Here is a 25,856-nt window from a genome sequence, read left to right on the forward strand (position 1 = left end):
AGCGGTGGTCATGTTCCGAGAGCCGCAGGCTCCGAGCAGGGAGGATGCTCGGGGTTCATACCCCAATGCCAGGGAGGACACCCCAAAGCAGCAGCCTAGGCTGCTCCCTGCCAGCTCCCCAGCGCAGGGGTGGCCGCCGTATGGGCCAAAGGGTGGTCGCAGCCTCCTGACCCACCCCGGCACGGCACGGCTGCCACACACGGTCTATTTTCCAAGAGCGCTTACTTCCTCCGCCTCTGGCTGAAAACAATGCGAGAGGAGCAGGCCTCAGCATTTCTGAAAATTAAGCGCTGAGTTCAGCTTAGTTCAGCCCTGGAGCCCGCTTAACCCTTTAGTTGCGGGATGGAGCAAATTTCCCGGTGCAAGCAGCAGCTTTGGATTGCTGCGTGCTGCACAGGATGGAGAAAAGTAAGAAGGGTCTTGGAGGTGGAAGAAGCGTCTTGAGTGAGGGCCATCAGCGAAAAGAAATATCTTGAAGCCAGGCCTGTCTGGCTGCATTTCAGTGACTTGCCTTGCCAGTTTTGCTGCAAAACCATGGCACTTCCCGTGTGTCCTGCAGCCATGCACGAACCCCCTCCTTCCCGAGCTGCCCCCAGCTGCCGGCACACCAGGAAAGATGCTGTCCCCAATGCCACCCACTCTTGGGCATGCAAGGGTATGAGTGGAGGTACGTGGGAGCAGGTCCCTCTCCCCCACCCCTCTGTTGCCCCACCTGAGCAGGCAGGCACTGACGGGCAGCCTGAAGGGCCCAAGATTGCAGGGGGTGGGCAAGGCGCAGGCAGGTGCTTATCACCGCTCTGTGCCCATTTGCAGAGGATGAAATTAAAATCAGAGAGTGCAAGAATGAGGAAATGTCCCCGCTGGCCCTGCTCACTCCTGCCAGTGTCCCTGCGGCTCCCCCGGCTGCAGTCGGTGCTCGGGCTGGGTGGGCTTTCAGAGGACGAGGGAAGGAAAGCACTGCACCACCGAACACCAAAACGGGTCCCCCCCCCCCATGTCAGAGAATCAAAACCATGAAACAGGAGTTTGTTTGACCTGAAACAAAATGTTTCATCTTGTTTGTTTGCTTTTTTCCCTGACTGAAGTCAGGTTTAGGCTGACTTCCTTTTTCATTCAGGTTCATTTTTAAATAACAAAGTGAAAAGCAATGAGGCTTCGTTTTGAACCTGCCAAGGAATGGTCAACTTCTGAGCACTCCCAGAAGGAAACAGGAATATTAGAAAAGCTTGATATTAACTCTTCCATTGTTTTCAAAAGAAAAAAAAAAATCCCCGAATTTTTCTCTGCTAGCCCTGTTTGTGGAGTTTAGCCAGGGTGCACAAATACTGCTGGGTCCACAGATCTCTTGTTCTGTGTGTCTGTATTTGCATTTTGTCAGAGAAGAAGGGGCTTTTGGAGCTGAGTGCCTCTGCCACCTCCCCAGGATGCCCAAACTGTGGCACAGGTAGAGCCTCTCCCTGGCGCTTTGCTGTAGCAGAGGCAGTCGGTGCACAGCGGGGACGGAAGGTCCTGAGCCCCAAGGACGCAACGCCGGGGCTGGGAGCGGGGGACAGGTGAGTCCGGGTGAGACTGCTCACGCAAAGCAGCCGCTTGCAATGGGAGGGAGCCGTGGCCGGTGCGGCCACACTGGGGCTGAGCGGAGCCCTGAGCTGCTCCCCGACGCCGTGCCTGTGGGCAGCCTCGCCGGCCCTTGTTTACTGCAGAGCCAGGGCGAAGGTGGTGCCTGGGCGTACATGCTTCCCCTCGGGAGCCGGCGGTCTGCCGGCGTGCTGGGCTGTTTATAGCATAACTCCGGGTAACTCATTGACCTCCGTGCCGGCGGCTCTGCTGGGAAGCGGAGGTTCCCAAGATGATAAGCCGCTCTTGGAAGAAATTCCTTTCCTCGTGTAAGGGAGTGGCGGCGCTGGGCACGGTCGCCCGCCTTGCAAACACGTACGCAGCCCCGTGCACACGCACGGGCACGCGCGCCGCGTCCCGGCGCCGGCAGCGTTCCCTTGGGGGACCCGGCTTGGAGAGATTGGAGCTTCATGGTCAAGAGTTCTCCGGGAGGAAAGCGGTGCTGGGGAGCAGAGCAAGGGGCCCTGCGCAGGCGTGTGCGGAGGAGCAGGTCAGTACAGTCACTTGCACCGCTCTGCCCTTGCAGCCGCCGTGCTGGGTCTCTCGCTGGGTGCCGGTTGCATGTCTGCGCCCTTCGTCCCCAGCTGAGCAAACACAGCCAGGACGCGGCGGCTGCAGGTGGCTGGGGCGGTCCAGTGCAGGGACACAGCTGGGTAAATCCAGGTTAGGGCAGAGAGTTTGCATTTTTCGTCCCGGCTGAATTTGAGGCTCAGACGCGGTGGTCATGAGCACACCGGGGAAGGATAGGTTTGGTTTGGGTCCTTTGTACCCAGAAACTGATAGGAGAAGGGCATCAGAAATCACAGCAGGCACACTGGATTTAGGAAAGCGGATTTGGTCCCGGGGAAGGGTGCTGCTGCGAGACAGCCCTGGAGACTGACAGTGTCTGCGGCAGCTACGTCCCCCAGACAAAGGGTGCCCAGACAGTCACCCTGCCTCCCATTTCGTGCCCTGGGGAGGGAAGTGTGGCCGGCTGGCGCGCTGCCTGCAGAGCCTGCCCGGCTGGCATGGCTACACCGGGTTTACAAAGGGAGCAGAGACCCTGGAGAACTGGCACAAGCAGAGACCCCCAGCCAGCTCAGGCTGAGACCTTCAGGAAATTGCTTCTGTACTTATTAGGACCAGGCTTTTGCAGGGAGGCCAGGCTGAAGGCTTCAGCAGCAGCAATGGGGGCTGTCCAGGGGAGATCCAGGGGTGGTAAGCAGTGGGGTAGGGAGTGGAATGGAAGGTTTTTGGGTTGTTGGCCAAAAGGAAAATTCCATTTCAGGTCAAACAGGAGGTTGATACCTTTGCTTGTAGAGGTGTGGGTTTGGTCACTAAGTTATCTAGGTAAACTTAAGAGCAAAATGAAATTTCAAAACCACAAAGGAAGACATTTTTGTTTAGGAAATGGAATATAACATTCTGTTGATTTAAAAAAAATAATATTTTTTTCCCCTGGGTAGAATAATTTGACGCTAATTGGCAAGCAGGTATTGACAAAATCAACAGCATTCTGAGTGAAGCAAAAAGCTTTGTCTGAAAATACCTGCCCTGTTTGAGCACTGACCACTTTGACAACATGAGCCCAAAACAGCAACATCTTTCGTGTAAAGGTGTGCCTGACTCCACCACAGAAACCTGGGCTGTGTGCTCTGAGTACAAGCAGGCCAAAACCTGTGCCTGAATCTGAATTTCCCCTCTGGTTCCTGCACCTTCAGAGCATCCCTAGGTTGACTGGGAGAGTTTTCTAAATGTGGAGCTTTCCAGGGTCAGCATGCAATGGGAACAGACAGTGTCCTTGCCACAGGGAGAGCAGTGCCAGCCTGTCCCAGCAGCTCACCTTCGTGCAGGTCCCCGCAGCCACGCAGCTTTGCATGGGAAACATCAGCTTGACTTTAGCACGCCAGGAGAGAGCTGCAGCTCTTCGCACCCTAGCATCTGGGGCTCAGGAGGGCAGGTGGGCTGCAGCGAGGAGGATGAGGAGGATGGTTCCTTCTCCAGGCAACCCCAATATTTTGACATCTGATTTCTCCTGATGAAGACTAGAAATCCCCACTCTTTCAGTCTTCCCCTGGGCAGGCAGGCTGGTGCCTGGCCTGGACTGCACAGGAGCATCATTCGGTGCAACCCTCCCTGCAAAGCCTTTTGGTTTGACTTCACTTTTCTTAGCAGTTTCCCAGCCAGCTCCATGAACATGGACTCCATCCTGCCACAGCCTGTCCCACAGCTAGCTACTCCTCATGCTTTGCTTTAGGGGTATTGCAGTGGTGCCAGGCAGCCCCTGTCATGGCACAGAAATCCGTCTGGTAAGAAATTATTCACTGGAGTAATTACTCACTACTCTGGAGAAGCTCAAGGTCTTGTCATGCATTGGGATGCAGCCTGGCTGTCTGTGAGAGCCAGCAATGCTCCTGGAGCACACCGCAGAAAACAAGTCACCGCTGTGGTGGCACTGGCATTGTCTGGTTGGTGAAGTAAAGGTCCATCCCTAAAAGACCTCCCTATCTGTGACTTGTCTCCCTAGACCTTTTGGGTTTTTTTTTTTGCAGGGGCTGTGTTGCTCTTCCCCAGAGATGCTCTGTGGACGTCTGCCACCCATAGTGCAGTGAGACCACGCAGCCAGTCCTGAGTCCTGGTCCTGGAGGCTGGGGAAGGTCAGAGTGTGTGAGCAAAGAGGGAATGAGACGCCATCCTGGGCAGCCCAAGGGATCCTGCACAGCAGCCGAATCGGTGTTTGCATCTGGGCTTCAGACAATTCTGCTCTCGGAGATGAGACGAGCCCTGCTAGCCCCGCAGGAGCCCACAGTGTCTGTGCTTGCAGAGAACTCACCCGTGGCTTGCCTGGACGTAGGTCTGCTCTGCTGAGGTTGGTGCGGAACGGGCAGTGGTGCCAGCTGCCCTCTCTGTGAAAGAGGGAGAGCGCCGGCTGGGTCGGGCGGGAAGGTGGTCCAGGAACGGCTGCACAGCCAGCCCCGGGTGGAGGATGCTGGAGGAGCCCCAGCGGGCTGTCCCCGCAGGTGAGGCAGGGGCTTTCAGCGGTGTCAGGAACAGGGTTGCCTTTGGAGGTAGGGGGAGATCAGTGTTGAAGCTTTCCGCAGGGGCCAGCTGGAAGCTTGGGCGGGCTCAGCAGACCGTGGGGCTCCCAGTGCCGCGGCCGGCGGGAGGAATGAGAGGAATGTGCCACGTGGGCTGGGCAACACACTTCCAAAGGCAAGGGCGAGAGCGGAGCCCAGGGCAACGGCGGGGCCAGCACAGGGCGGCAACGCCAGTCGGCAGGATGAGAGCCCCCAGAGCGCTGCATCCAGCTCTGCAGCCCCCAGCACAAGAAGGACATGGACCTGTCAGAGAGGATCCAGAGGAGGGCCGTGAAAATGACTGGAGGACTGGAACCCCTCTCCTAGGAAGAAAGGCTGAGAAGAGAAGGCTCAGGGGAGGCCTTGTTGCAGCCTTTCAGTACCTAAAGGCAGCTTATAAGAAGGATGGAGAGGGGCTTTTTACTAGGGCCTGCAGTGACAGGACAAGGGGCAATGGTTTTAAACTGAAAGAGGGTAGATTTATGTTGGATATAAGGAAGAAATTCTTCACTGAGAGGGTGGTGAGGCACTGGAACAGGTTGCCCAGGGAGGCTGTGGATGCCCCATCCCTGGCAGTGTTGCAGGCCAGGTTGGATGGGGCTTTGAGCAACCTGGTCTGGTGGAAGGTGTCCCTGCCCATGGCAGGGGGGGTTGGAACAAAGTCATTAAAGGTCCCTTGGGTGAATTCAACTTACCAGCTGTCTGCTGGAAATACAATACAGCAGAGACGACACAGTCTAGGAGGTTCCTGGAGTGTGTGGAAGAGAACTTCCTCTGACACAGTGGGTGAGGGAGCCAACCAGGGAAGGTGCCCCACCGGACCTGTTGTGTCCAAAAAGAGAAGGACTTGTGGGTGATGTGATGGTCAGAAGCCGTCTTGGGCACAGTGATCATGAAATGATAGAGTTTTTGATTCTCGGAGAAGTAAGGAGGGGGACAGCAGAACTGCTACCTTGGACAGTACCAGAGGGCAGACCTTGGCCTCTTTAGGGGCCTGGTTGACAGGGTCACTTGGGAAGCAGTCCTGAAGGGCAAAGGAGTCCAGGAAGGCTGGACATATTGTTCAGGAAGGAAATCTTCCAGGCAAGGAGCAGGCTGTCCCTAAGTACCAAAAGATGAGCCAGCAGGGAAAAAGACCAGCCTGCCTGAACAGAGAGCTTTGGCTGGAACTCAGCAAAAAAAAAAAAGAGTTTATGACCTTTGGAAGAAGGGGCAGGCAACTCAGGAGGACTACAAAGATGTCGTGAGGTTATGCAGGGAGAAAATTAGAAGGGCCAGAGCCCAACTAGAAATTAAACTGGCTACTGCTGTAAAAGACAATAAAAAATGCTTCTATAAATACGTTAACAGCAAAAGGAGGGTGAAGGAGAATCTCCATCCATTATTGGATGCAGGCAGAAACATAGTGACAAAGGATGAGGAAAAGGCTGAGGTACTTAATTCCCTCTTTGCTTCAGTCTTTAATAGTAAGACCGGTTGTTCTTGGGGTACCCAGCCCCCTAAGCTGGAAGACAAGGGCAGGGAGCAAAATGAAGCCCTCATAACCTAAGGGGAAATGGTTAACGATCTGCTACACCACTTAGGCACACACAAGCCTATGGGGCCAGATGGGATCCACCCAAGGGTACTGAGGGAGCTGGTGGAAGCGCTCACCAAGCCACCTTCAACCGTTTATCAGCAGCCCTGGCTAACTGGGAAGGTCCCAGTTGACTGGAGGTCAGCACATGTGATGCCCATTTACAAGAAGGGCTGGAAGGAGGATCTGGGGAACTGCAGGCCTGTCAGTCTGACCTCGGTGCTGGGGAAGTTATGGAGCAGATCGTCTTGAGTGCCATCGCGAGGCATGTACAGGACAACCAGGCGATCAGGCCCAGTCTGCATGGGTTTATGAAAGGCTTGACTAACCTGATCTCCTTCTATGACAAGGTGACCCACTTAGCGGATGAGGGAAAGGCTGTGGATATTGTTTACCTGGACTTTAGTAAAGCCTTTGACACCGTTTCTGACAGCATTCTCCTGGAGAAACTGGCTGCTCGTGGCTTGGACGGGCGTACTCTTCACTGGGTAAAAAACTGTCTGGATGGCCAAGCCCAAAGAGTGGTGGTGAATGGAGTTAAATCCAGTTGGTGGCCGGTCACAAGTGGTGTTCCCCAGTTCTGTTTAATACCTTTATCAATGATCTGGACAAGGGGATCGAGTGCACCCTCAGTAAGTTTGCAGACAACACCAAGTTGGACGGGAGTGTTGGCCTGCTCGAGGGTAGGAAGGCTCTACAGAGGGATCTGGACAGGCTGGATCGATGGGCCAAGGCCAATTGTATGAGGTTCAACAAGGCCAAGTGCCAGGTCCTGCACTTGGGTCACAGCAACCCCATGCAACGCTACGGGCTTGGGGAAGAGGGGCTGGAAAGCTGCCCGGCAGAAAAGGACCTGGGGGTGTTGGTCGACAGCCGGCTGAGTACGAGCCGGCAGTGTGCCCAGGTGGCCAAGAAGACCGATGGCATTCTGGCTTGTATCAGAACTAGTGTGGCCAGCAGGAGCAGGGAGGTGACTGTCCCCCTGTACTTGGCACTGGTGAGGCTGCACCTTGAGTCCTGTGTTCAGTTTTGGGCCCCTCACTACAAAAAAAGGCATTAAGGTGCTGGAGTGTGTCCAAAGAAGAGCAATGAAGCTGGTGAGGGGTCTGGAGCACAAGTCTTATGAAGAGCAGCTGAGGGAACTGGGGTTGTTTAGCCTGGAGAAAAGGAGGCTGAGGGGAGACCTTATCGCTCTCTACAACTACCTGAAAGGAGGGTGTAGTGAGGGGGGTGTTGGTCTCTTCTCCCAATTAACAAGTGACAGGATGAGAGAAAACGGCCTCAAGTTGTGCCAGGGGAGGTTTAGATTGGATACTAGGAAAAATTTCTTCACCAAAAGGGTTGTCAAGGATTGAAACAGGCTGCCTAGGGAAGTGGTTGAGTCACCATCCCTGGAGGTATTTAAAAGAGGTGTAGATGTGGCACTTGGGGACATGGTTTAGTGGTGGACTTGGCAGTGTTAGGTTTATGGTTGGACTTGATGATTTTAAAGGTCTTTTCCAACTTAAGTGGTGCTCTGATTCTAACCCAAACCATTCTCTGACTCTGTGCCCATCGCCCCCGCCTCGCCGGCAGACGGTGCCCGCTCAAAAGGCGCATTGTGCATTGTGGCTGGGGCTGGGGCCGAGCCGCAGCGCCGGCCGGGCAGCGAGCAGCGCGCTCACCCCTGCCCGTGCAGCAGCAGCCCGCCGGCTCGGGGCTGGCGGTGTTCCTGGACATATGGGCTGCTGCCTGGGGACTCCCTGGCACCAGGACCTGTCCCTGGGGTGCACAGGTAAGCTGTCCGTGGGGGTGCCACGGCTCTGCTCTGTCTGAGCGGGGCTGTGAGACCTGCGGCTGCAGAGCTCACCCCGCTGACGGGGCCGCTGGGGAGACTCCAGCACTGAGCATCGGCTGCCTTTGGCTGCTTGCCCGCCTTTCCCAAGATGGCCACTGGTGTCCCCTCCTCTTGCTGGGCACTTGCTGTGTCACTAGGTTTGGGTGCGTGGGGAGCGAGGCAGGGCATTTTGGCCTGGGAGGGGAGAGGATGACTCAGGGGGTTGGTTTAATCCCATGCTGTTGGCTTTTCAGGACCCCCCTTGCCACCCCTGTCTGCTGCCACTGCTGCCCAGGAGCACCCCAAGCATGGCAAAGCTTGCAGAGCCCATGGGGTGCTGCCAGTCCCCAGGGCACGATTCCCATACTGGTGTGCTCAAATGAGCTCACGGGGCTGTGCTGACGGGCTGGAGGAGGGAGGTGGATCGGGGCCAGCGGCTGTGGCCACGTGTCCACCGAGACAGACGGTGCCAGCGGGTGCCACGAGCGCCTCAGCCCCAGCTGCCAGGAGTGGAGCCCCGAGCACCGGGACCCGCGCTCAGCTCTGGGCTGGGGCTGTTTCCTGCCCGCTGTTACAAAATATTTCAGCACCGGGGAGGTAAATGAGTCACTGGCACAACTGGGAATGACTCCCCACCAGCAGTTTCAATTGGTCTCTTGAAAAAGCTCCCAGTTCCCTTTCTGAGCCTGGCCCAAACAAAAATAAACACTGAATCAGCTAGTGCTGCGGGGAGCAAACCCATTTCTCCTCTCACCCAAACGAGCCCTGCCTGGCTCTGCGAAGACCCACCAGCATGCTTTGTCATGCTGCTGGCAGAGGTGGCATGAGTGGTGTCCGACCTGCTGCCTCTTTCAGCACATCGTATGGAGACCCCTCGGGCAGGGAGCATTCTGCCGGGGGTCTGAACACTTCTCCCCACCACCCGTCTTCCCCAGGTGAAGAGTGTGACTCCTGCTGCCCCCACTCGCCCGTGCTCCTGCCCCGCTGGGACCGCCTGCAGCGCACCGCAGCCAAGCGCCGGGGAAAATGGTGGCGGGAGAAGACCATGGCATCAGGTACCCATCCCTGGGGAAGGGGGACCCAGCCCCTGTCCACCGGGCCCTGCCGAACCCAGTGGAGCCCACTGGGGTCTGCTGGGATGCAGGGAGAAGAGGAAGGGAGGGAGGAGTGAAGCAACTGGCAGGCAAGCCCAGCCCAGGCAGGACCCAGCTCAGGTTTAGCTCTGCCTCCGGCTCGTTTCGCTTCCCCATCTCCGTTTCCCCCGTGTGTGGAAGGGGACGGAGTTGCTGGATGAAGTCCTTTGTTAAGTGTGTTCAAATCAGCTGTTGAGAAATGTAGAGCCTTTTGTTTCAAAGAAAAGCTCATTCATTACATGTCCACCCTTGGGCCATTCTTTTCTACTGCTAACTATAAATAAGGATTATAATTCTGCGTGCAAATAGCAGTTTATTTGACTGACTAGCAAAGCTGGCTCAATAAAAAGAGCTGTAAAGTATAGTTATGGTCACAGAAGTGACTTACAAAAGCTGCTGCATGTTCCAGCTCCAGATCTCCGGGTACATGTTTGTCTTACAAATCCAATCTGATTACTGACAAAAATTGGTTTTTAATCTTATCCCTCCACAGCCAATACAGCTGTGGAAGAGCTAGCTGGATTTTTATGTGCCTCAGCCTTCATTAACATAATTACCAGCTAAAGTTTCAGTTCCTGAATCCTTTATGGCAATAGTTGACGATGTGTAAAGCAGAGAGAATGCAGCTTGGATTTCAGATACCAACCAGAGCAGGCAGGGGAGAAAATCTCATTTTCAAATTGTCAAATTGATGAGCAAAGAGTTTTGCAAGCCCTTGGCTCTCCTGCGCTGGGGAAGTGCTCTCACTCTGAGGTCTCCTCCAAAAAAATCTCTGTGTCACGGGGTCATCCTTCTACCAGATCTGCTTCGTGACGTTCTGTCTCAAGAGCAAGGAGGGAAAGTCCCCTCACGTCAAGGCCACTCCCATGGATCTTGCCTCCAATGTTGAGCATGATTTTAGGGAGATACCAGATTTGCACAATCCCCAGCCAGATCTGCAGTGCAACCCACGGGCTTTGCTTTCAGGTGGCATGGTTGGGCAGAATATCCTAGACCTCTGCCACAAAATTTGACAGCAGATCTTCTGTGTCCTCCCTCCTTGCTAGGTAAGGCTGGGGCATCAGAGCCAAGCAACCCTGCTACTGAGGCAGCAGAAGGCTCGCCGGACACCTCCTTGGTGCTGCTGGCTGTCAGGGAGGGCTTTCCACCAGGTAAGATGCTGCCTTTGGCATCACCCAGATTTCCAGTGGTTGGATGTAGCAAGGCCTATCACTGCAGCTACCTGCCCCCCTGTCATCCCTTGAGTTTCTCATCTTTGCTGCTGAAGGGGGATGACGGGCTGGGTTTGTGTTGTTTGAGCATTGCAACGAGGCAAGGGCTGGAGGTGCTGGTGGGCCTGGCTGCAGGGAGGCAAGTGCAACGGAGACAGCTCTGTGTGGCATGGACCTCCTTCTCCCCCTTAACTCTGCACATTTCCTTTTCAAGAGATTTCGCTCTTCTTCTCTGTTGAGAGCCGCTCCTCCCGGTGCCTCAACTCCCAGCTCCAGGAAGCAGCCAGAAAGAAACTGTGGGCCCTGGAGAGTGATGACAGAGATGTCTGTGCCCTGTTCAAGGTAGGAGCCCCAGCCGGGTGGGCAGAGCATGTACTGGGAGGTTCCTGGCACGGTGGGGTGTGTGATGGGATACCAAACCCAGCCAAGAAAGAGAAGTTCCTCCAAGGCCACTGCAGAGTGTGTTCCTGTACATGGGGACTCTGTAGGGGACTGGGATGATGGGAGAAATGAACTGGTAACAGGTGAGAGGCAGATACAAAGCTAAGCCTCGTGTCAGGAGCCTCACACTGAAGGCTCTGAGCCGCCTAAGAGATCATGCAGATAGCCCTGGGGTGAGTCTAAATAGCCGGCATTTCACAGGGCTGGGATCACCAAAGCTGTGTGCCAGACTCAGGTCCCTGGTGGAGGTGGCATCTCTGGGCTTGCACAGGAGTTCTCAGAGTACTGGGCTTCATATAGAAAAATCACTACAGGTATAGAGATGTTTCCTGGACTGAGCTCTCCTTCCCTGCTGGTTTTTAAGGCCCTGGCCCCTCAGGGCAACCCGCAGAGCTTCCCAGAAGACCTGGAACAGTGCAGACATACTAGTGCCAACAATAGTGAAAGGAGAGCTTCTCCCTGGAGGCAGCTACTGCTTTCAACCTCAGAGCTGCAATTTGGAAGCTGTGCCTGTCCTGACTGAACATTACCCGCGTGTGGTATGGTTCAGGTGTCTGGGTTTCAAAAGCACAGTGGTTCTGGTGTGCGCCACGAGGAAAAAGATTTGGAGGAGGAGATGGAGCTTCTTCACCCTCCCACTGCTGCACCATGGGGAGTTGTCACTGTGGGTACTCCGTCCCTCCTGGCTGAAGGACTCAGCTGGCTGCAGCACCCTCCCCTTAACCCCAGGCAACCAACTCGCACAGCTTCGCTCTCGATGCTAATGAATGAATGCCTAGTCTCATTCCAGGGTCTAATATTATTCCCACACTGACAAAGAAAACCCCCATCAGAGTCCCAGGACTATCCCTTAACCTTGCTTTGTCTTCCATGTGTAGGAACTGTCAGCCAGGCTGGTCTGTATGCAAGCACAGGAGGATCGGTTCCTCCTCACCTTCAGAACCCTAGAAGAAGTCTGGAAGTTTTCCACGTATCTGACTTTAGGTAATGTTTTCAAGGTGTGGGAGATCTAAACAGACAATGTGAGAAGCATTTTTGGAGAAGGTGTTCTTTGACACCAAAAGAACAGTAATGTAACAGGGTGGACAGATGAAGAATATGAAATAGAAGACCTTGGTGTCCATCTACAGATTTATGAAACCACTGTCTGGATCAGTGAAAGATACCCAGGAGGATGCCTTTTGGGTAACCCCGCTACTGCATTTTGGGGATGGAGGCAGAATTAGGGGCTGTTGCCTTACAGCGTGGTTGGTTGCAGGTGGCAGACTGGGAAACATCCAAACAGCACTTCATCCTGCGCAGTGATGGAGGGTGCTAACACTGCTTTCCCTCTTGGTTTCTTAGGGTATGTGGGCAGCTGCCTGGAGCGGCTTGTCTTTGACCAGGAGTACTGGCTAAACTGTGCTCTGATGGAGGACACAGAGATCAGAGTTACTGTGGATGAAGATCGCTTGGCCGCCATATATATGAGTCTGCTACTCCAGGAAGGTGAGAAGGGACTGTATACGGAGGGACTCCCTCAAAAGTATCTCAGCAGGGCTGTGTTGTAGCCCTGTGCTGGGCTATGTCTTGCACTGATGCCATTGACCTGGGCATGACTCTTTCTATCTGCAGGTAACTTTTTTTCCAGAGCAGTGCCTGGTGTCTGGCAGCCGGAGCAGGAGGGAGAAGAGAGCCTGCAGCTCTGCAAGAATGAGCTGATCCATGTGAAGAACGTTGGAGAGGAGTCCAAGTGGGAAGGGATGTCCTTACTGACGGGTCAGCGAGGCCTGGTGCCTGTGACAGCTCTAGATCCGATACCTCACCCATTTTACCAGTAAGTAGACTGGCCAATTAATAGGGCTCAAGCCAAGATTCTTCACTGATCCTGATGCACGAGCTGGCACCAAGTCTGGTGTGAGAAACTGCTCTTGCCTCTGGCAATGGGCAAGAGAGACACAATTTTGTGAGGATATACATTACGCATAAAGGCAACCACTGGAACCAATTCAGATCCTGTTAATGGGACAGAGCAAGGACATACTTCAGATATCATTCTTGTATGATATTGATTTAGGTCATACATGAGATTATTTGTAATTTACAGGTGAATAACTGGGAGAAAAAGCATAGCCCAATACTTAGGTAATGCCAGTCAAAGTGGGGCCTCGTGTTGGACACCTGGCTGAGCCTCAAAGGCTCCCGCAGCTCCTCTTGTACTCACATGGTGAAATCCTCCTTAGAGCCGGGCAAATTTGTCCTGCTCTTACCATGCGGTGTGAGGTGCAAACTGCCCTCCATGCCCAGTAACACCACTACAAGGAATTACTGGACTGGCCGTGCTGGCCATGCTCCATAGTATCTCTGGCACTCCCAGGGGACAGAACATCTGTCCTGCTTGTGTGAGACCAACCCTGGTGCTGGCCTGAGGACAGGACTGCTAAGAGAGGACCAGTGTGGCTCCCCTTTGCCTTGCAGGTGGTTCCTGAAGAATTATGCTGTGGGTTTTGGCATCTCCCAGGAGATCAGTGGGACGACCTCCCAGACAATTGGTGAGTGATACCTGTGTAATGCAGCTGCCCTTCCTAGGGAAGGGCACGGCTCTTGCAAACCTGGGTTTGGCCACAAATGCAAAGGGACCATCCCTTTTTATGACAATGACACTCCATTGCAAGGTGCAAAAGTTTTAAATAATTAGGCTCCCACCAGTATGCACATGAAACCTGTGCCCACCATTCAACCATTAGCCCCAGGCCATTCCTGCCTGGACATGGGCACTGTACAGAGCATGCTGGACATGGGAGGTTACTGCAGATGTGAATTTGGCATGTAGTGTGATGGACATTTGCACTGTTACAGATTTCACTCCTGGCAGAGAGTTGAGACAGTGCAGCTTCTGTGAAGCTCCATGTTTCCAGCCACCTTCCATGCTGCAGCTCTCAGACATTTCAGTCTTTGGCTGTGTGGCATTTATCCATGCCTCTTGTATATTTTATTATAATCATCTTCTCAAGAAGGAACTGCAGAGATCTGAGTCTGAGAGCACAATAAATCTTAGGGGGCAGAGACGCAGCCTTCTCAAGCTGAAATCATGGTCTCTCCTTGCCCAAGTCTTCTCCAGCGAGAAGTTTTAATGGTGGCCTCACACTGAAATGCCCTTGTTTGCCTTGGTTTCCTAGTCAAAGGCAGGTGCACAGCCACAGAGGACCACAGAGGAGCAGCATGGGATGAACTGAGTTTCTCCAAAGGAGACAGCATAGAAGTCATCGGCTTCTTCATTCCAGGACTCCCGTGGTTTGTGGGCAAATCCGTCAGCAGTGGGAACATCGGCTTTGTCCCAACCCGATACATAAGTCCCGAGGCTTGCGAACCTCTGTAAGTTTACTGCTACCATCTAGATTAAATTAAATTTAGGAGAAAATGAAGGGAAGACTCCAAGTCCCAACTCAAGGCTATGTGAGAGTCCAGGGCAGGTAATTTGTTTGTAAGACCTTCATAGAAGATCCATTTGAGGTCTGTCCAGAAGCTTTGGCCAGGGTCTGCTGCCAACAGGCTGCAGGAGTCTCTGCCCAGACAAAACAATTGTATTTCAATTGCCTCAGGTGATTCTTGGAGAGGAACAGATCTGGCCCTGGGCTAAACCTGACTTTATGCTAAGGCAGCCCAGGGCATCTGTGTAGCAGATAAGCTGGCTTCACAGTTCCACCTAGAAATGTTCTTGACTTTGTAGCTTTGTCTGAGGGGCTGTGAGTCTGGCAAAGGTGGGGAGAGTGGTCACTGCCAAGGAAACGAAGTCCTGCTTTGTTTCCTTCTGCCCCATTGCTTTCTGTGGGATGTTGAGACAGAATGACCACTGACACAGTTCTTCACTGAGCAGAATTAAACACCCTCCCAAGGACACAGACAAGAGTTGTCTTGGGTGGGAGGGTGACACAACCCCACTCTGACGACCCAGGCAGTTGTCTTTGTTGGTGGCATAAAGACATAGCTCTGGTTCAATACCCATCCAAAAAGGCTTCTCCTCCAAGAGTGTGTGTGGAAGGACAAGGTCTTAACCTGTTGCTAGGTCTGTTGGGCTTTTCTGGATCAGGCTCACTCAAGGTAAGTCTTAGGCAATTTTCTCTGACACTACAGAGAACAGAGAGGAGATCAGATGATGCCCTGTGCTCAGAAAGGGCTTCTGGAGACAAAAAAGACCAATAGATCCCTCTGTCTGGTACCTGTTTGTTCCTTCATGGAGAACCTGGATCTGAGAGCCCTGATGGGGAAGGTGTTCAGAGTCCTGTATTCATCTGCAGCAGAGCTTTTCTGGTGGCAGGAAAAGGAGGGATGGGAAAGCCCATCTCATCCCGCAGGACAGCTGTAGAGTCCGGGGATGGGGAGACACTGACTGTTTTCCACTTACATCTGCCTCAACCTAGGGGAAAGGGCTTGGTGTTTCTGAGTGAAGAAGAAAAATGCCCCCTCCTGCGCATCCCCTGCAATGGTGGCGAGCAGCACTTCACCACCCTCCTCAGTGACCTGGCACGCACTGACATCACCTCTGTGTACCGGCTGGGTGAGTTTCCCCTCTTCTTATGTGCCCAGCCCCATGGCTCCCCATGGAGATCAATGCTGGGCAGCGTCTAGAGAGCTCCTTGCTTCGGGCTTTGCAGGGGAGACAACTGCTGTGGTTGAGACAGCCTCCAAACCCCCGTCAGCCTGGTTGTGGAGGTTGTAGATATGCTCAAGAGCTTGGCCCTGCCACACATCAGTTTGTAGGGGTCTTCTCTGCTTCCAGGGTAGCTCCTCAGCTGTGGTTCACCCCGGCAAATGCTGCTCTCGCCTGATCCTAGCTGTAGGTCCCTGCCTAAAGCAGGTCCGCTGCTACCGTCTGACCTTTGGGTGTATATTGAGGGGGAAGCACAGCTAAAGTGGCAGGTGACACCATCTCCATGCCCATAGCAGGAGCCAGGTCAGGGTTCCTGGGTGCTCTTCTCAGTTTCTCTATGCTTGCTGTATGGCTTTTGGACCACAGCTGATTTCTCTGTCTCTGTTTCTTGCCTTCTCACTACCTAGAAGCACAACATGGCCATGCAGGGCTGAGCTTGGGATCCCCTGGGATTCAGGGGACCTCCCAGACCAGCCAGCTCAGGGGGGGTTGAAACTGCAGGTGCATGTGGTGTCTGCAGCCAGAAATAAGCCTGCTCTCCCACATACAGGTCTGGGGTTTAGCAGAGCAGCAGGAGATCTCTATAAGGTTTGAGCACTGTGTCTGCACAAATAACACTGAGCAAGGCTTTGGGCACTTTGTTTTCTGTTTGTCTCTTTCTGTAGATGGTTTTGAACCTACAGCCATGCTCCCGAAAGTGCCATCAGGTGAGTATGTGGAGGGGACAGAATGGGATGCTTTTATGATCACTTCTGAGGGTGAATTTTGACATGGGGAAACATCCCACTGTGGTTTGCCTGTCCCTTCCAGAGGCTGTCCTCCATGGCTGTAAAGATATCCAGCTGCTCCAGTCTTGGGAGGAAATAAATGACTTGGCTACGACTAGCACCTCTGAGCTGTCTAGCCCAGGGAGTGACTCAGCCCCTGCTACATTGGAGGATGTTCTCCTGGAGAAGCTGGATGATTTTGATGATCCCAAGTTCTTTATTGACCTGAATGCTGGACACATGGAAGATGCTGATGTCTTTGACCCCATATTGACCTTCCTTAACCAAGACAGTTATGTGCCCAGTTTTCAAAGCCTCTATGATCTCAGTTTTTCCTTTCTCAACTCCACTTTTTATGGTTTCTCTGATGAGGATGAACTAGTCTTGTACCTTGAGACATCCAGGAACTGGGCCAAGAGGACTCATTCAGTTTGGGCTCATGTCAGGCTCTGTTTCCTCTTGGGTAAGCTCTGCATCAAAAAGGTCAAGTTCTCCCAGGCTCGAGTCTACTTTGAGGAAGCCATGAGCATCCTGGACAGGGGTTTTGGGGACCTGCCCCTGTTGGCTGCATTGCATGTGAACCTTGCCTCCATCTACTTGAAGCAGAATATGAAGCACAAGTTCTCCTCCCTGCTGGGAAAAACAGTGGCCTTGCTTGTCTGCTTGCCTGGCCGCTCTTTCAGCTCTGAGAATGAGCTGGAAGTCATGATGTACGTCCTGAGGGAAGCCATTGCTGTGGGTAATGCTCCCTTGGAGGCACGGGTCTGCTTCCTTATTGTCAAGCTCTTCCTACAACTGGGCAAAAATGATGAAGTGCTGCCCTTTACTGAGCATCTTCAATGTCTCAGCACCACTTTACTCAGCCCGGACACTAGTTCTGTGCCACTGGATGCTACCCCCATCTTGAGCTACCTGTATGACAAGAAGTACTTGCCAAATATCGCGCTGGCCTCCGCCAGGTTGTTTGTTCCTAGTGGTGTCAAGGGAGCACCAACACCCATTTGGAGAGCTGGTTTCATCCTCCAAAATACTTCCAAACTTCTGGGAAGCCAGCTGGAGAGGAGCAGCATCCCAGCACTGGCTTGTTCCTATCTTAAGCAAGCGCTGCATTTCTCCTGCGAGACCAGAGCTGTGCCCATCCAGAGGACGCTGTGTGCCATCTTGTCCAGGATGTACCTCCAGCATGGTGTGTTGGACGGGGCGGTTTGTTATGCAGCCATGGCCGTAACCCTCAGCAGACTGATGGGCGAGGAGGAGGCTTTTGAGTCTTCCCTCTCTTTGGGGTGGATGTATCTCCTGCACAGCCAGCCAGGCCCAGCTGCAGCCATCATGTGGCAGCTCTTGCACTCTCTGCATGGGACCGACAGCGTGACGCAGGGTGGAGCTGTGCACAATCTCCTGGCCATTGCCCTCAAAGGAGAAGGGCAGGTGCAAAAGGCTGCAGAGAACTACCTCCGGGCCCTGCACAAAGCCAAGGAGACCGGGAACAAGAGAAACCAGGCTATCGCTCTGGCTAACCTAGGGCAGCTGAGCCTCTCGCACGGGGCGAGCCAGCTGTCTGAGCTCTACCTGCTCCAGTCAGCTCAGCTCTACGCTGAGCTCCAGGGCAGCGAAGACCTGGAGATGGAGTTGGTGCGGGTGCTGCTGTGGCTAGCGCAGGCCATGGTGAACAGGCAGAGGATGGAAGACGGCAAACTCTGTTATGAACTGGCATTGGTTTTTGCCTTGAAGTGGCATAACGTGAGGAGTGAGTACGGCTTTGCTGACGGGACCCAGGGCAGTGTTCGCCTCTGTGCGGCACCCTGTCAGGTCCCTAACACAGTCCCCTGACCTGTCCTTTTCCCTTCCCTGTACCATGCAGGTCAGCTTCACATCACTGAGTGTCTCTGCCATTTCTACAGCAAAGTGTCCCCCAATCCCCAGGCCTCCATTACCTACCACGAGCACTGGGTATCTTTGGCACAACAGCTGCAGGACAGAGAGCTGGAAGGCAATGTCTGGCAGACCCTCAGCCAGCTCTACCAGGCTTTGGGCACATCTGAGTAAGTCCTGTCTGTGGCTATTAGATGCTTCTGTGGCTATTAGAGTGGGGTCCCTGCCCACCCAAAGCAAGAGCAGTGGCTCTCCTGGGGTGTCCCTTGAGAGAGGTGGGGAAGGTGTGTGGTAGCTCTAGCTGCTAGGTAATGCGCTGCTGAGATTTGTGAGCTGTCGCTGTGCGGTGAAAAGGGGAACAGTTCAATGTCAACCAGAGCGCTGCGGCAGCCAGGCAAATGCCGGGCTGTTAGCTGGGACAGAACTGGGGTCTGGCCAAACACAATTTTCCAGAGAGACATCCAGCCTTGATCAGAGGGCACCCAGCGGCAGGGAATTCATCACTTCCGTTAGAGGCTTATTCCAGTAATTAATCACCATTCACCAGTAAAAATAGGTTCCTTATCTGTTATTTGAATAAGTCTGGCTTCAGCCTCCTGCTGCTGAGTCTGCCCTCCCTATCTCTGCTGGAATATTTTCCCCAGGGAGGTACTTAAGACCCCGTATCAGCTCACTTTTCAATCTCCCGCTGGACACATGCAGGTGACTGATTAGATTAGGCGGGAGGGAAGAGAAAGAGACTTGGACAGACCACAGACTTTCTTCACTCTTTGAAGGCGAATGTCTCAAACAGTGGAGTGCTAGCTCCCATGTCCCAGAAGGACAAATGGGCAGAGGCTGTTATTGACTTGGATGTTAACCTTCCCATGCTATGTCACAGTGAGTTCAGAGGGAAGGTATTTAGGAAGCAGACGCCTGTCATGTGAATGGTGCTATTTAAGATCACAAAGCAACCCATTCCCTGGACTCGAAGGACAGCTGGAGCCCAGCAGGCGAGACACCAAGCAAACAAACATGCCCTGGGCACTGCCCAGTGCTGCCTGTGCCACAGCTGCAGGCAGCGTGTCCAACCTGCTGGCTTGTCCTGCTCCTTTTCCCTTTGACCTCTAGTGACCAGGGGCTTGAAAAGTATCTATAAAATCTTGCACATGTAGCCACAGATCTGCTTCTTTGGCCGCACCCAGGGACAAGCAATAGGCAGAGATGTGGTTTTGGGTGCCAGATGCTGGCTGGAAAATGAAGGTGCAAGCACTCCCCGCCTATGCTCCCATGTGTAGCTGGGAGTAACTTTGGGGCTTATTGTAGAGGGGCAAATAGGGTTTTCAGATGACCTGGACAAAACCCTCTTTATCAGCTGAAACAAGCCAGGGTGGGGAGCAGCCCCTTTGGGAGCAGGCTGCCTTGGGGCTGTGCTGAGCACTGGGGTCTCAGGCTGGTCTAAGATTGCCAGATGATGCACGCACATGCACTAAAGCATGGAGACTTCCACACTTTTACCAGGACACATAGCTCAGAGCTGTGGCTGTCCGTTTGTCTCTAACCTTTGGCAACTGTAGGAGAAGAAGACGGGATTGCCAATGGGGAGGTGTTGTAGTAGCTTTGCAGCTGATTGATTGCTGGTGGTGGTTTGTGGTTTCTCCATAACAGCTTTTTGCCTGTTACCATCACAGGGCTTTGAGACAGTCCCTGGACTGCACCAAACAGAGTCTGAGGATCTTCATTGACCTTGAGGAGACTGTGAAAGCAGCAGAGGCCTGGCTGCAGGCAGGAAGGCTCTACTATCTTATGCAAGAAGATGAGCTGGTGGAAATGTACTTTCAGGTATGGAGGAGGTGGCTGGGGCAGTCCCATTCCTACCCTGGCTAGCTGCATTCCCATCACAGCTCCTTGACAGGAGCCTTTTGGGACTGGTAGACCTGGAAGGGAAAGTTCTTATAAGCAGTGTAAACCTGCTACTGAAAGGAGGAGCTGTTGCCTTACACTTAGGCACTATCTGGCACTAACTTGCCTATCTTTCCTTCCATACACTGGGTTTAGAGGATTCTTGGGTGAAAGTAAGTGAATGTATTGAGTAAGAAAGTGATGTAGGAGTGACAAAGGAAGCTGGAGCTGCCAGGTGACCGGTTCCCATTGAAATACACATAGATAAGGGGTAAGGTGCCAGGGAAGTACTTGGAGACTTCTTGGAGTAGAAGACTACTGGCTTCTTTCCATCTCTAGCATTATTTTATCAGTTGACCTGCAAAGTGGAAGAGCAGGTCATAAAATCTTAGGGCTCCCTTATTCCAACATATATCCAACAATGTATCCAACAAAGCACCAGCCTGGACACTTGTAGAGGATGTTCAGGATCCTCACTCTGTTACCCAGAAGTACTTCTGAACTGGTGGGGCTGGGTGACTGAGGTAAACGGTGGTGAGAACAAGGAGAGGAGCCTTTCCCATCAGCCACACCAGCCTGCCCCTAAATCAGGGTGGTAGAGGCAGGGAGTTACTGGTACAGGGTGGCTGCTCAGTGACATGGGTGAAATGAATAGATGGCTATGGCGTCAGCCTGTTTCCTAGTTTTCACAAGGGAGATCTGAGGCCCATAACAAAGAGCAATCATTGCCTCCCTGACTCATGGTTTCAGCAGGGAAGCAGTGGCTAAAGGAGGGGTGACTTCCCATTAAGAAGGGCCAGTTGACACCAGATCTCAGCAGGGCATGTCTCAGTCCCTGAGGGGCTCCTTCCCATGCAAGGTCACTGGCAATGATAAGTTGTCACGTGTAAGGAACAATATGTTCTGGCTGGAAGGTGGCACCAGGGCCAAGTGCATAATTGGCACAAATAACTGTTCTTCCCAGAATTTAGCATACCTGCCCTCCCTCCTGCTGGCTCTGCCCTTTCACTGTATAAGCTGTCCATTCCTCTCATCAATCTTCACGTTGGCTCCATCACACTAATGACAGACCAGGGCCAGGACAGCTGCTGGCCACACTGTCCCGACTCTAAATCCTGATGCCATTGCATATCCCAGCTGATCAGTTTGCTGCACTGACCCTGCATGGGGATGGGTTATCCGGCTCCTGGCTCCATCCTTACACACATCATTAGCAAATGCAGCACAACAGTCCCATACACCTGCTGGCCAACCTGTCTCCATGCTGTTTGGAGCACTGGGGCTCACATTTACAATGACTTGGTTTTATTTAATCACACCGATGTCTATGTGCAAATGATTCTTTCCAAATCTCACTCTGGTTCCTCTTCCTTCTAGGCAGCCATTCAGACTGCTCTGAAACGGGAGAACTTCTCCTTGGCCATGGATCTTTATGAAAAAGCAGGTGATACCTTTTTTAATGGCAGCCGAAACAGAGATCGAGCGGTGGAATTTTACAGGGTACTGATGCCTCCAAGCATTTCTGTCCTTGTGTCCCCGCAAGGCCATGGCCATAGGGAGCTTTGTCCCAGGGCTGGCTGCAGCACTGCATGGCCAGGCTGGAGGGTTGGAGGGTGGAAAGGGATGGCGTGGATCTGAGTGTGCCAGAGTACAAACATCACTGCAGGGGGGAAGCCTGGAGCATAGATGTATTTTGCAATAGGTGCAGCTCACCCCAGAGATCATTTGGGAGATGGAAACAGAGTCCTTACATTACAACTCCTGGCAGTGTTAAGTGTGAGCTGGTCACTCCTGGGGACATGCTCAGAGTCAGAATTTCAGGCACCTAAGGAAGGGCAGAGATGTGAGGCTCCAGTTTTGAGAACCACGCTCTGGGATATGAAACTTATTTTCAGGGGAAAGAAGGGGCTAGAATCTGAACCTGCAACACAACCACCCCATTGTCTGCCTGCCATGCCAAGCGGTTGGTCCATCTCCTGCTGCTCTATCACCGCTCGGTGGGTAGTGATGTACGTCCCAGAACAGCCTGGATTCACTATTCTCTTTCCTCAGGGAGGTGCTGTGCCCTTGGCCAGGAAACTAAAGGCCACTAAGACAGAGCTACGGCTGTTCAATAAGCTGGCAGAGCTGCAGATTGGACTGCAGGGCTATGAGAAGGCCCTGGAGTTTGCCACACTGGCAGCCAGGCTGAGCATCAGGGTCGGTGAGTGATGCACACCCGCAGGGTACGGGGAGTTACTGGCTCCTGCAGATGGGGTTGCCTTTTTGGATGAGAACAGCCTGCTTGTGACAGGGGGATCTCCTGCTTTCATAAGACTGCTGGACCTAATCTTATCCTAAGTGTTAACACCTTTTTAAGGCCACTTCCCATTTTAAGCTGCATGACAGCCACATGGGAGTGCTCTGCCGTGGTGGTGGTGGGGGGACCAGCTGAGCAGAGGGTTGTTGCTACACCAGAGCATGGGAAGTCTGATGAGGGCACAGGACTGAACAGTTCCTCCCTGTCCTAGCTCTTCTGATAAACTCATCCCTTCCCATTGCAGAAATAGTTTGAATGGGCAAAATGCCAGCACAAATGTCTGAGATGGATCCAGTCTTGTAATAGCCCTTTCCAACACCCAAGAAATCCCTTGGTTGAATGATATACTCCCTGGGCAATCTGTCCAGCCTTGGTACCAACAACCCTTCCCATGGCACTGTTTTCTCCGAACCACCTTCAAACCCAGTGTCTCCTTATGAAGATACACATGCCCCCAGGCTGTTGAGCAAATGCATCCCCAAGTAGCTCAGCATGCTGGGCTGGGGATGTATTGTGAACACGCTGCAGGCTGACTGTATCAGCAACTCTTTTCCAGGAGATCAATTGCAAGAGCTGGTTGCATTCCACCGCCTGGCTACAGTCTACTATTTCCTGCATATGTATGAGATGGCAGAAGATTGCTACCTGAAGACACTTGCCTTGCGTCCCCCCTTGCTGCAGTGCTCTGGAGAGGCCCTGTACTACTGCAAGGTGTATTGCCACCTTGGCAACCTCACCCTGCACAAACTGAAGGTAGGAAACCTTTCCATGATACTGTTTTGAGCACGCTGGTCTTGACAGAGAGCTGGAGGTGGAGTATCTCATCTACTGGCAGAGCAGCCACACATGTAGACAGCTGCATCCTGTGACTCTCCATGCTGTCTGCAGCTTTAGAATAAATGCGCACAATGCTGGCACAACCAGGTTTTGAAGGGGGAAAGGCAATTTGGAAAGACGTGCTGGCACTTAGCTGCAACTATATAGAGCCCATTGCAATGAAGTCAGGTGTCACTGGGTTCTGCCTGGAACCACCGGTCTCTGCTCCAGCTCCCTTATACCCTGTGACCTTCAATTAAACCACTTCCTAATGCCTGGCCTGTCCTTTATGGTTAGGATGAACAGGATGCAGCAGCCTACTTCCTCCTGGCCCTCGCCGCAGCGACCGAGCTGGAAGACCAGGAGCTGCAAGGCCTTATCCGCGCCAAGCTGGGTGACATCCCCGGTGCCCCGGGGGGGCCCAAGGGCACACCAGGCTGTGCTACCTACCGGGCCAGGTGGCTGAGCGAAGGCGGCCGCATCGTCTGACCGACCCGTCACCCCCGGGACTCCCGTGTGAGCTGTCAAGCAGCGTCATGCGGTGCCGCTGGCACAGGTCCACGTGCTCTCCAGAACAACCGGCCCAGGAGAGGTCTTGCGCCACATCCTACGGAGCTGGCAGCGTTTGGTCTTCTTGTCCCCGACAGGCAAGGGACCAAGCACTTGGGATCCTGCCCTCATTTTTGGGGAGTAAGGCTGCGCACCGCAGCCCAGGCGGCACGTCAAGGCTGGGCATCCAGGCAGGATGAGGCCCCGGCAGCGGAGCTGGAGCGGGCGGTGCAGCAAGGCTGGGTGACAGATGGCATTTCAGGAGTGCTCTGCCCTGCCTGGGATGGGCACAGGAGAGTGCTGCCATGTGCCTGCCTGTCCCCCCAGCTGCCCCACACACCTCAGGTCCCGTGGGGCAGCTTAGCCTGACCCAAATGTGTTTTAACTTGAATAGCAACTCCTTTATTTATTCCTATCTGGTTTCTGTCCTGTCTGCTCTGGGGAGGCCTGTGACCCATACCTCTGGAGAGCCCGGGGCCTCTTTGATACAAAGCACCACCAAAGCTTTTGGCAGTGAGAGGCAGAATTAGGGAAAGGAGGAGAAATGAAAGGGGCTGGTCAAGCCTCGCCTGGGGACAAGCCCCATATGCAGGCGGGTGGCTGCTCGCGGGGGAGGCAGAGCCCACCCTCACCCCAGCCCTGCCATTCAGCCTCAGCTCTGGCACTGGAGCTCACCTTCTGCCCCCCAGCCCATGTGCACTTTCAGCACATAAAGCGTGACAACGCTATGGGTCCCCCCCGGGAAAAGAGCCGTCAGTCCTGACCCAGCCCTGGCTTTGCAGCCCAGCACCCTCCCCAGCCTCTCTTCTCCAGGCTGCAGAGCCCCGCAGGACGCAGGAGTGCCGGGGAGCGGACGGCGAGGCTGGGCGCACTGGCCTGCCCTGTGGCACCAATCCAGCCCCCCGGGCAGGGATGCTGACGGGGTTTTGGCAGGGGGAGGCAGCTGCGCTGCCTTTGCATGGGCCACTGGCAGCCCAAGGAGAAGCCCAGCAGGCAGCGAGGTGCCTTCAGGTGCCCTGAGCTACATGGCTGGAGGAAAAGCAAAAACTCCTCTGCGGAGCGAGCAGGGGGAGCGGGAGGCACGGAGGAGGCATCTCCTGAGAGCTGCCACCCAGCACCAGCAGCAGCACACAGCTCTCCTCCACAGCCCGTCTCGCCACCAGAGAGCAATAAATGCCCATGTTTGCAGCCTTACACAGGCGAGTGCCGCTTCCCGGCTAATACCGACCTCATTTTTCAGTCTGGACTGGTGCAGAGTGAGGAATGAGCAGTTTTTCCACCTCATCTCTTTGCTCTGACAACCAGTGGCCAGACATCCAACTGGGGCTTCACAGGGGGACCCTGTTCCAAGTCTTTCCCTCCCTGATGCGCTCCACTGCTTGAAAATGCTAAATGCAGAACATTTATTTCCTTGCTGCTCTTGCAAATGCCGAGTTTATTTTCCCCTTCTAATCCCTGTGAGGCATCCATCATCGGGGCAATGAATAGTTTACTGCTTGTTTACCGAGCATTCCTGCGATGCCATTAGGGGAGCCTCAGCCCTGAGCTCAGAGAAGGTAAATCTTCATCCTGTTTGAAATACAGCAAGCTCAGGGGAGAACCAGTCCCCCAAACCTTCCTGCCTCACCCTACAGAGCTGCCTCTTCTCAGTTCAGGTTGCTGATGCTCACCGTGCTAGGGCAGGATTTTTTTCAGCAGTTTTTCATACACAGGGAAATGTACAGTCCCACATCTTCGTACCAGAAGGCAGATTGACGGCTGGACATCAGGCTATCGAGGGGAGGGGAGAGAGGGAAGCTTTGATGGCTCTGGAAGACCTGAGGGTCTGCGTGGTGCAGAATTGCCCTGCCCTGGCACCAAGATCTCCACCCATCTCTCCTGCCATCCCCAGCACCTCACTTAGGGATGCTGCCCAGCCCCACGGTAGCTTGCCTGCAGCAGCTGCTGTACCCAGACCGTCTGGTCCTCAGCAGTGCCCTTTGGGTCCCTGAGGTGCAAGGTCAGCATGAGGCTGACGCCCAGACATCCCAGCAGGGCTTTTGTTACTAGTGGTTGTAGCGGCTGGTGCTGTGCTGCTGGCCAGGCTCTGCACTTGGGGGCCAGGATGTGGGTGGCTGTGCCTCTATCTGTGGCAGAGCCCCCAGACCCACACCGGTAACCGGGGGCTGTTGTGGTTCTTGTCAAAGTTAAGC

At 53.8% G+C, this 25,856-nt stretch overlaps 1 protein-coding gene across 10 annotated transcripts; it reads left to right on the plus strand.

The window, feature by feature from the left end:
- Nucleotides 1-1,970: 1,970 nt before the first annotated feature.
- On the plus strand, nt 1,971-24,079 carry SH3TC2 (SH3 domain and tetratricopeptide repeats 2). Of its 10 annotated transcripts, XM_069773176.1 has the most exons (19): nt 1,971-2,107; nt 4,149-4,446; nt 9,001-9,120; nt 10,245-10,349; nt 10,626-10,751; nt 11,729-11,834; nt 12,195-12,338; nt 12,465-12,666; nt 13,308-13,381; nt 14,009-14,204; nt 15,251-15,387; nt 16,146-16,187; nt 16,291-17,994; nt 18,109-18,289; nt 19,790-19,940; nt 21,378-21,500; nt 22,053-22,203; nt 22,856-23,052; nt 23,413-24,079. In XM_069773176.1, the coding sequence occupies exons 2-19, from the start codon at nt 4,279-4,281 to the stop codon at nt 23,602-23,604; spliced, it is 4,119 nt and encodes a 1,372-aa protein (XP_069629277.1). In that variant the 5' UTR covers nt 1,971-2,107; nt 4,149-4,278; the 3' UTR covers nt 23,605-24,079. The 10 variants fall into 10 exon arrangements, 9 of the variants coding, with proteins under 9 accessions (XP_069629277.1, XP_069629279.1, XP_069629281.1 ...); XM_069773178.1 differs by lacking the exon at nt 1,971-2,107 and having other exon boundaries at nt 4,329-4,465; nt 10,624-10,751; XM_069773180.1 differs by lacking the exon at nt 1,971-2,107 and having other exon boundaries at nt 4,433-4,446; nt 10,624-10,751.
- The last annotated feature ends 1,777 nt before the right edge of the window (nt 24,080-25,856 follow it).

The sequence above is a fragment of the Haliaeetus albicilla genome, chromosome 27, assembly GCF_947461875.1.
Source record: "Haliaeetus albicilla chromosome 27, bHalAlb1.1, whole genome shotgun sequence".
Classification (NCBI taxonomy): Eukaryota; Metazoa; Chordata; class Aves; order Accipitriformes; family Accipitridae; genus Haliaeetus; species Haliaeetus albicilla.